The 10,418-nt window shown below is 30.1% G+C and overlaps 2 protein-coding genes and 1 long non-coding RNA gene across 3 annotated transcripts in view; all 3 read left to right on the forward strand.

Moving 5' to 3' along the window:
* The first annotated feature begins 608 nt into the window (after nt 1-608).
* On the forward strand, nt 609-1,129 carry LOC105627695. The gene is made up of 2 exons (XR_001046539.1): nt 609-720; nt 798-1,129. It is a non-coding gene; the product is annotated as an uncharacterized LOC105627695 (long non-coding RNA).
* A 2,473-nt stretch (nt 1,130-3,602) lies between these two features.
* LOC105627696 (peptidyl-prolyl cis-trans isomerase CWC27 homolog) lies at nt 3,603-6,274 on the forward strand. Its single transcript, XM_012208973.1, has 7 exons — nt 3,603-3,644; nt 3,887-4,096; nt 4,466-4,666; nt 4,748-4,887; nt 4,958-5,215; nt 5,328-5,495; nt 5,608-6,274. Exons 1-7 carry the CDS (start codon nt 3,603-3,605, stop codon nt 6,116-6,118), a joined length of 1,530 nt encoding a protein of 509 aa, XP_012064363.1. The 3' UTR covers nt 6,119-6,274.
* A 944-nt stretch (nt 6,275-7,218) lies between these two features.
* LOC105627697 overlaps nt 7,219-10,418 on the forward strand; it is an 8,006-nt gene continuing 4,806 nt past the window's right edge. Inside the window, exons 1-2 of the mRNA XM_012208974.1 lie at nt 7,219-7,243; nt 9,943-10,160. Coding sequence (XP_012064364.1) covers nt 7,219-7,243; nt 9,943-10,160 — 243 coding nt within the window. The remainder of the gene's footprint in view (nt 7,244-9,942; nt 10,161-10,418) is intronic.

Here is a 10,418-nt window from a genome sequence, read left to right on the forward strand (position 1 = left end):
CACACACACACACACGCGCGCGCGCGCCATGCGAACCAAATTTAACTTATTTTATTGATATTAGATTTTTTAATTATATATAAAGGAGACCTTAAGCTGGTATTTGAATTTTGAATAGAAATATAATCTTATGAGTTTCCAATTTATATTATAGATGGCATCTCGTGTCTTCTTTATCAACGAAGTTTGGTTAGTTTAGGTTTAGGTTTAGGAGCGTTGTTATGTTTAGATAGTCAAACATGTTTTCAATAATCAAAAATAATTTTTCGAACGTTCATACAAATATGTATCCTGATTGTTATTTTCAAATTTGAATTTTTTGTTCAGGTAAGTAAATTTATGTAAAAACGTGTTCTGAACACGTCTGGTGTTATTTCTTTCATTTTCAGAATTGTTTAAATTTTATTTATGTCGAAAGTTATAATATACATTCGGGGCTAAGTGGGCATGAAACCACTTAATCTTGATTTTCTATTCACAATATTTTTACCATATTTTCGTGTCAATTACAGCATAATTCGCAATTATAAGCGTAAAACTGATTCCGTCGATAAAAATACAATAGGATGTCTAGAGCTAGCCAAAAAGAATTATATGAAAATTGCATCGGCGACGAAAAAATTTAAAGTGTCTAGAAGCACAAAATTGATTAAAAAATACAAATACGAAGAAAAAACTGAGGTGAATGAAGTAGTTGCACTGGTACATGGGCATCGTACAGTGAGTTTTGTTATCATAATTTATTGAATATCTTAATTTGAGTGAATTTTGTTATCATAAAATCCATTTTATTTCAGATTTTCGATACAAATGTAGAAGCGATTCTAAGTAAAATATTTAGAATACTGCAATAACATGTATTTTGGGCTTTCAAACAAAGGAAGTGCGAGGTTTAGCATATGATTTTGCGAAGAAATTAAAATTAACTGTGCCATCTTGCCTCTTGGGAGGCCACTCATATGGCTGAAGATTGATTAAGTGGCTTTCTCAAACGGCATCAGAACTTGGCTGCACACAAATCGGAAGCGACAAGTTTAGCGCGTGCCACTAATTTTTAATTCAACTAATGTCAAAATTTTTTTTCATTATTGAAAAAAGTAATAAATAAACTCCATTTTTCGTGTCAAAATATTTAGAATATGGACGAAACCGAAATCACAACAGTGCAATCACAGTGCAATTGAATTATTGCTCAACATGATAGTAAACAAATTGGGTGCATAACTTCTTTTGAACGAGGTGTACTTGTGTTTTTGGCAATATCAGCAACAGGAAATTTTCTTTCATCTTTTTTATTTTTCCAAAGAAACATTTTAAGAATCACTTTCTCAGCGATGGATCACCTGGCTGTGCAGACACTACAAATTCAGTTGTATGAACGCGAAACATTTTTTCGAATTTTTGATTCTTCTAATTCCGTTCGTGCTTCTGTTGACCACCCCCTTCTGCTTGTGTTAAACAATCACTGTTAAATTTATAATGTCAAATTTAACCTAACGTGAATTGCCACTGCGCCTACTAAATATATCGTTATTTTTTACCAAAACGATAGTTAAATTTGACACTATATTGTATTAATTTACACTATATGTTAAATTGACACTAATCTATAATGTTAAATATTTTAGTATAAATGTTTTAGTATAACGATATATTTAATAGGACCAGTGGTGACTCATGTTAGGTTAAATTGGCACTATAGATTTAATAGTGAAAGTCCCACTTATCAATTAAGGGACTAGATTTTTGCAAATCCAACAGTATAATTGTTTTGTCGCTTCTACCTCTCTATTGCTTATATAAGCTTCAGCCACTCGATCGCGCTATCTACAGCCCATTAAAGAAATCCGTGAATGCAGAGTGTGACTTTTGAATTACATCAATCCTGGTATTCAATGACAATTTACGATATTCCCAAATTGTTAATAAGGCACTACCACTTGCTGTAACCCAGTGAAATATTATATCAGGATTCGAATGCACTGGCATTACATCATTTTTCCAGGAGTATGAATTTTTACCAAACAGTGTAATAGATCACCCATCTACTTTGTCAGCACAATATGAACAGACTAAAGTTACAGTTCTACTACCATCATCACTGATTGAACTTCAGGCGCTGGAAAATGAACGATGATTTCATGGAAGGTGACTGAAGAAGATGGAAGTTTGATAGCAAGTAACTTTGTTAGCAATTTGAGCGAAACGCTTCAAAGTATTCTCACCCGAAAGCAGAATTGAGAAAGCAAACGTCAAGATCATAAACGTAGGAGATGTGCCATGCTTATGAATTCATCTGAAATAGTAGAATTGGCAGTGGAGCACGAAACAGCTAAGATCAAAAAAGTGGTCACAAAAAATATAATAGATGCTTAAAAAAATGAGAGGTCGACCGAAGAAAACGGTATTACCGACAAACCTTGATCCGCAATCATCGACGAATACTGGAAGAACACATAAGCCGTTTTCTGCGAAAAAGGCCAAGGATTCCACGTTCAATTTCGACGATAACTGCAACATTTGTTGTATGTTCTGAAAATATTCAACTTATGTTCAAAAACAAAAAGTATCTCGTATGCAAGTGCACATGACAAGTGCGTACGCACGACTGATAACCATTTTGTTTGTATGTAAAATACTGTTTGATTCTTCTGATATGGAATCAGAAGATTTTCAAATTAAAGATTCGAAATAAAATTTAATATAATTTTTTATTTTTTGATAATGACGTTTTTTTATTTCATATAGCATCGAAAAAATGTGATGCCTGCACTTAGTTTCGATATTCTTGAAATTTTATTTTCCGAGATTATATCATTTTTTGTATAAGTATATGGATGAAATGGAGTTGCAAACACCAAAACTTTTTATTGCCATTTTGTAGTCTTATAATCATTCTGGCTAACGCTAATAATCATTTGGCTAAAATCGTTTACTTTCCCAGATAGCAAAATGTAGTCTTTTAGTAGACTCGGCAAGTTCGAGCAGAAAATGATGGCAGTCTGCAGTCAACTGTGTCCGCATTAGGCTTGTTCTGTTAACGTCGCTTGTCGATATAATATGAAGGCAAATTGTTGGCAGAAACTGAGCAGATCCTGCCGACATTATCTGACGCTTGCAGATTCTGTTACGTTTTTTCTAGCAGTCTATCAACAGTATTATGTACATCTAATTCTGTTGTTATTTTGTTGACATAGTGTGTAGCAGATATTAAAAAAATCCCTTTCTACAGACTTGCTATCGGGATTGTTATTAAAAATTGCAATTGAAAAAAAAGATGCTCACTTAGCCCCGGTCTCACCTATTATAAATGTACATACAGTATTATTACAACAATAATAATTATATTGATCATCATTAATATTGATAATGCTATTATACATTCACTAATTAATATGCATGTATGTATGTAATTATATGTACATACATATTCACATGCATATCGTTTTAAAATTGTCATGAACAGCTGATTGGAAACATCTGCCATCTACTGGAAATTTGAATAGTTACAACACATCGGACGTTATATATATTGAACCTAGTCGATCCATTGGTTTTGTGTTTATGCTTCTCGTGATTAACTGTAATAAGAGGTTATAAATATGAGTAATATTTATATACAAGAACCGCCTACTACGGGCAAAGTAAGTATAAATTATTTTATATACATATATATATATATATATATATATAATAAATATGATAAAATCAAAAAGGAGAAATAATTCATACAATTTTTTTCAAATAAAGAGCTGTATTAAAGTTAATGTGAAAATATAACATATAACTCTCTTTGTAATTATTATAATAATTTATTATTATAATTATTATATTACATATAAATTAAATAAATAATACATTTTATTTTCAATTTTTTGTTAAATAGGTTGTAATGAAAACAACAGTTGGCGATATAGATCTGGAATTATGGACGAAAGAAGCTCCTAAGGCTTGTAGAAATTTTATACAGCTTTGCATGGAAAGTTATTATAACGATACAATATTTCATAGAATTTTGAAAGGCTTTATAGCGCAAGGTGGAGATCCAACGGGAACAGGAGAAGGTGGTGAGAGCATATATGGACATCCCTTTAAGGTACAATTATATTATATTACTAATTTCAGGTAGTTTCAGTTATCTTGCTTGCATGCTTCTTGTTTTTGTATATTGTTGACAATTATTATTTATATTATGTATTTTTATTTATATATCTTTTATCTTATTTTCATTTATATTATCATTCCTAATTTAACATTTTGATTTTTTTTGTTTATGTCACCTAAGGATGATATTACAAGTTAAAAGAGCTATAATTATTTTATGTTTTTATATTTATATATTCGTTTGTATTGTTAGATAAATAAGTGTGGTTATTTAGCTTGAATCATTAGAATTTATTTATTCTAATTTTATTCTAATAATTTTCTGAGTATCAATTTTATTTTTTATGTTGTTCGTTCACAGGATGAATTTCATACAAGATTACGTTTTTGTCGGAGAGGATTGCTTGCTATGGCCAATGCTGGTAAAGATGACAACGGTTCCCAATTTTTCTTTACACTTGGCGCAACACCTGAGTTACAAAATAAGCATACTATCTTTGGCAAAGTCACTGGCGAAACAATTTACAACATGCTTAAATTGGAAGATGCACTTGTAGATGAAGTAAATATTTAACACATGTATTTTCATATAAAAAAAGATTAATATATAATTTTGTAATGAAAAATATTAATGATATTTCAGAATGATAGACCTCAGTATCCACAAAAAATTTTAAAAACGGAAGTCTTAAACAACCCATTCCAAGATATTGTTTCAAGAGTAGCATCTGAAAAGAAGGAAGATAGCAAAGAGAAAAAGAAAAATAAGAAGACTGGTGTAAAGTAAGATAAATATATTATTATTTTAAATAATATAATGTTTATCTTTTTTATACATTTGCAACTATGCTAGGAATTTCAAGCTACTATCATTTGGAGAAGAAGCTGAGGAAGATGAAGAAGAGTCATCAATTTTAAACAGACAATATAGTGGTAAAGGAAAATCAGCGCACGACTGTTTATCTGATCCAAAGTTAAGCTCACAATCTGTGATTGAACCTGCTGAACCACCAAGTAAAAAAATCAAAGAGGATCGCAGCAGCGATTGGGAAAGTGATGATGATGAAACACGAACTCCAGAAGAATTGGCTGCTTTGCAACAAGAAAAAGAGTAAGTTATTTGAAAATAAAATATTATGTAACAAAATAATTCTTATAATGTTCTGTAATATAGTTATAATAATTGTATCTGTAATATAATTATAATAATTTTATATCAACAGAGCTATGAAAGAGAGAATCAAGAATAAATTGAAGGATTCTAAAAAGATTTCCCAATCAAAACCGAAAATCGAGAACGATGAAACAAAAGATGAAAATATAAATGAAAATGCGGAAATTGAAGAATATTATTTTGGAAAATATCGAGATGAAGAACGAAAGAAAAAAGCGTATGTAACATTATTTTATTATGTAAATTATAAATATATGTGAAAAATAGATTTGTAGCTTTAGAAAAAAATAAGAGATAAGCATTTATATTATTTAAAATTAAATTTTTAGTGAGGCAATAAGGAAAGAAATACGCGATTTAAAGCGTAGCGTACAAAATGAAAAGAAAGCGAAGGAAATAGAGCAAAAGCAACAAGCCGAAAAAAAAGGAAATAAGTCTGAAGTAATGAAAGAATACATAGAGACGCAAGAAAAATATAAAAAAGCTAAGGAACAATTGCCTAGAAAGGGTAAAGCGCGTGAGGATTTCACGATGAAACTATTTAAGCAATTCAAGAACAAACTTCAAAATGCCAAAGAACACACGAAGGATGATATGACAAGCTCCGATAAGAAAACGTCGAAAGATACTGAGGATGATAATCCGCATAATGAATCTTGGTTGACACACGCTTTGCAATGTGAAGAGAAGGCACCAGTGCTTGCCAAGGATGCCAGTACGAAAGATGATGATTGGTTCGAGATTTATGATCCCCGGAATCCATTGAATAAAAGACGAAGAGGAGAGAAATCTCACAAATCTAAAAACAATAAAAGTAGCAAGAGTTATTTCCATAATTAAAATGGTTCATAATTGTTAAATAATATAAAAAATTAATTAAAATGAAAAATTATTTTTAATTACTTATATACTTAGCGTATGAATATTGAATGTACATAGAAATTAAAAATGATGTATAAATGATGTATAAATATTTCGGTAAAATATAAATATTCGAATATATGTATATATGTTCTCATATCAAATTTCGAATTTATTAGGAATATGATTTATTAGATATAGATAAATCATTTTTCGACAAATTAAAATGTCCCGTTTTTGTTCTCAATTATCCATATACGTTTACTTTTAATCACTTTTGTGCGCTGTGTTTTACGTTTAGCAGAATTGTAGACTTATTCATCATCAATTAGCACTATATGATCTACTGATTATACATACAAGAAAAAAAAAGAAGAAGTTGACGTTTAAGATAAAAGTTTAAGATTCCAGAATTTTTCGGATAGTAGATAAGTTGTTTAGCTAGACATGTCATTACGCCTCATATGCGACAAGTACAATAGTATTATATGCGTCACAAATCCTGAGCAAATAGACCGCCAATCGAGGCTTCTTTAATTCGCTCGTTTTAAAGTGCGATAAGATGTTGATACAAAGCTTAGCATGTTCGTTCGTAGATTCAGTCGATCTGTCGGTGGCGACCGATACGCATCACGCGTTTTGTTTGATTTTGCGATAGCAGATCGAACATAATTATCGTATCTCATCACATCCTTTTAGTTAAATAAATCTTGTAAAAGACAACGTTTTTAAGATTCTTGTTTTTTTTCTCATTGAAAATGAGAAAATGTGTAAATTAGTTCAAATGTAGATTATAATGAATGAGTCAAAAGAAAACTTTAACACAATTGAAATTTGCTGCGTTAATTCAGCATTAGATCTCGGAAACTGAAACTGTAAATAACATTATCGTTCGCAAGTGAATTGATATTATATAACATGAACGTGAAAAATAAATATCAGCACAGCGTATATGCTTATTAGAGAAGCTTTATTCGTGCATTCTGTTTCGGGAAGAAAACGTATCATCGGTTTTCCAGCGTGGTTTGTCTTGAGTTTTGAAACGGAGCAGTGATCCATGCTGTGATCTTTCAAAGAAAATGTCAACGATACCTTTAAGAATAGGTATATATTCCTTGGTAGAAATTTTCGCCGAGAATTTGTTGTGGCTTTTCATATCAACAGCCTTAATATGTTATCAGTTCGAATGACAGTGTATCGTGGAAACAGCAATTGCTACTTCGTATAAATACGCAACATTTCGCTCTGTTGAGTCTTCGATGTACTTTGAACAACAGTAATATTTTATATTTGAACTCTTTACAGAAGTAATAACGATACTGTTTTTTATAAGCGGAAACCTGCAAGTGCACTTACTTCTTTCTCCATTTAATTGCAAAAAACTGTATGTCTTGCGTTCAATTAAAAGATATACAAACGGATCAAATGCTGAAATGTTTTTAACATATACATAATTATAAAAAATGAAACAATAAAGATTAGGGAATATGAAGTATTAGAGTTCTCTTTCTTCATGATTTATCAATTTTATATGATATATCAATTTTTACAATGCACATTGTGTTATAAATAATTAGCCGCACTGTGTAACAATGAAAGAAAACGTTGCCTTTAAAAAGGCGGCATATTCACTCTATAATTGCGCATTCTTCTTTAATGTAGTTCATTTGATCGTAATAGTACAGATGTATATGCCGCCCTCGCGAGATAGATTGATTTTATTTTTAAGTTTCTCAACTTGGCTGGACATTGCAAATTTAACAGCACATGTTCTACGCACGGATGAATTTTCCTTTCCACAATACAAGGCGCATAACATGATATAATTTCTTTCTATAATTTCGAGGCGAAGCGGAAACACCAGACTGTCTAACTGAAAAGAAATTTTACGTAAATTTTTAATACATTTTTAATACGTTTATAATAAATTTTCTTAGCAAAAATAATTTAAAACAAGATTAAAAAAACAAGATTAAATTAAAAAATTTTATTATTAATATGATTTCACTAACTTAAAATTTACACAATAAAAACGGTGAAACATTTTAATTAATCAATACGAAATCGCTTTCGTTTGAATTAAATACATATAAGCTCTCTATTATAAATCTCATAGTTCTCCATAATGAAAGGAATTGTTTCATTAAATTGTTTAATTTTCATGATGCTTTGCCCAAACTGTCTGGGTAAACAATGATCTCCCTAGCCAATAGTAATGTTCCGCAAAAAGAAAGAATTATCAATGGGATATATGATAAGTATAAGTTATCGTGGAGTTATCATTCTATAAATCGGGTCATCGTTTTGTTGAAGTATAAAGGTGAGACTGATGACCTCCTCATCATCAAATCTGGTATTGTGCGAGATTCTTGTGACGTCCACGTTCTCCCACGAGTTCACGAAGTCGTTACATGTAATCGCTGCAATGTTGTTACTCACACGTGTTTTTCTTTAAATATAGTTTGCTGTTGCGGTTTTCAGATTTTCTAATGATTTATTACAAAATGTATTACAAAATGTTATAAATAAATTACCCAACACACGTGCCACGCATTCATATTTCATAATACAATACTAACGCTTCTAATTAATTCAGATACGTTCAAGTTGCCTTTCGATGCAAATGTATGAAATGTTATCTTTATATCTTGAGAAGCATGAAAAAAGTGTGTCTATAATACAATTACTTCATATTAATGAAAATATGTTTAATATTTGACGTTTTAATGCATAAAAGTTCGAGAATTGTCTTTGCTCTAATTTTTAGCGCTTTGTTAAATAAAATTTATTTGTAGTAAACCCAAGTAGCACACAGCGTTTACAAAGCATTAACAAAGCGCTAAAAAAGCATATATAATCACTTTTTAGCACTTTGCAAGCGCTGCTGTGCTACTTGGGTATTATCGAATACATCATTAAGATACAAACAGATATTTTGTTACATATTATTAATGATACGATAAAATATTTTTGAATTTAGAAAGTATGTCGAAATAAGATTAGAAGTCCATAAAAAACTTGCATTTCAATATTATATGCTTTAGCGAAGCTATAGGATATTCAAGAAAATTTCCATCGGTTTTTAAACGCACGTAAACAAGAACATATCTTGTGGATTGTCATTGCAGATAATAACGATAAAGAATTATATCTTCTACATGCGCTACATTTCATATCGAGGAAGTTGATAATTAGGTCTACTTCAAAAATTACTAGTTTCAACATCAAGAATCAATAATTGTTAGCTCATGTAAAGAAAGCTGCAAATGCACAATATTCTCATACAATTCCTCTTTACAATTCCAGCTCTATAACATCTATCATCTTTCACTTTTAGTTTTCTACATAAAAGTTGTTACAAGAAAGAAGATAATTTTGAAAATATCGCATTTATAGTGTTTTTAAAAATATTTTTTAATTTTTTAATATTTTTCTCAGTTTAAAGAGAATTGAATTAGAACGGGAAATAAATCGGTTTTAATTTATATATATAAATTAAATTTTAAATACTGTAAAGTAATGTGTTCATGACATCTCATTGACGTTAAAGATATTAAAACATTATAAAGTATTAAGATGTTATTTATACGACGTTATTTAACATTAATTTAGTATTTGTAAAAAAAGGTAAATAGAAATGAAATTCATATTTAGAAGTTATATAAAGCTATAAATAGATTTTAAACGCTATATTAATGTAATTTAAAAAACAAAATTAAACATTAAAGATTAATCTCATTAATATTCGCAGAAGATTAATGATAGGATGTCTATATGTTTTATATTGACAACATTTTTTGCAGAGGATGGTATTCGTCCACGAGATTGGCAACCGCGAAAATCGAGTTATAAAGTACCTTTTAGAGTGATGCGATTGTGTTTGCTAGGAATGCTTTTACCACTCGCATTCATTGTTGGACCACTGTATCTAAGATACCGCGTATATTCCGAGCAATTATATGCTTTAGCAATATCAGATCAAAGATTGATCGACAGCAAAATATCTACCGTTTGGTGTCAAGTAAGTCATTTTACTTATTAATATTTTATTCTTACCTTTTCTTTCTTAAAAATTTATTAATTAAATCTTAAAAAAAGAGAGAGAGAGAGAGAGAGAGAGAGAGAGAGAGAGAGAGAGAGAGAGAGAGAGAGAGAGAGAGAGAGAGAGAGAGAGAGAGAGAGAGTAGTAGTAAGTAGTAAGTAAGTAAGTAGTTAAGTTAAAGTTAAGTTAACGTTAAGTTTAAACGTTTAAAGTTTAACGTTTAAACGTTTTAAAGTT

This window comes from Atta cephalotes (assembly GCF_000143395.1).
Source record: "Atta cephalotes unplaced genomic scaffold scaffold00010, whole genome shotgun sequence".
Classification (NCBI taxonomy): Eukaryota; Metazoa; Arthropoda; class Insecta; order Hymenoptera; family Formicidae; genus Atta; species Atta cephalotes.

Coding starts and splice junctions, on each gene's coding strand:
- LOC105627696 (XM_012208973.1), top strand. CDS start 3,603: ATGAGTAATATTTATATACAAGAACCGCCTACTACGGGCAAA. Junction 4,097..4,465: donor TATATGGACATCCCTTTAAG/GTACAATTATAT, acceptor GTTCGTTCACAG/GATGAATTTCATACAAGATT. Junction 4,888..4,957: donor AATAAGAAGACTGGTGTAAA/GTAAGATAAATA, acceptor CAACTATGCTAG/GAATTTCAAGCTACTATCAT.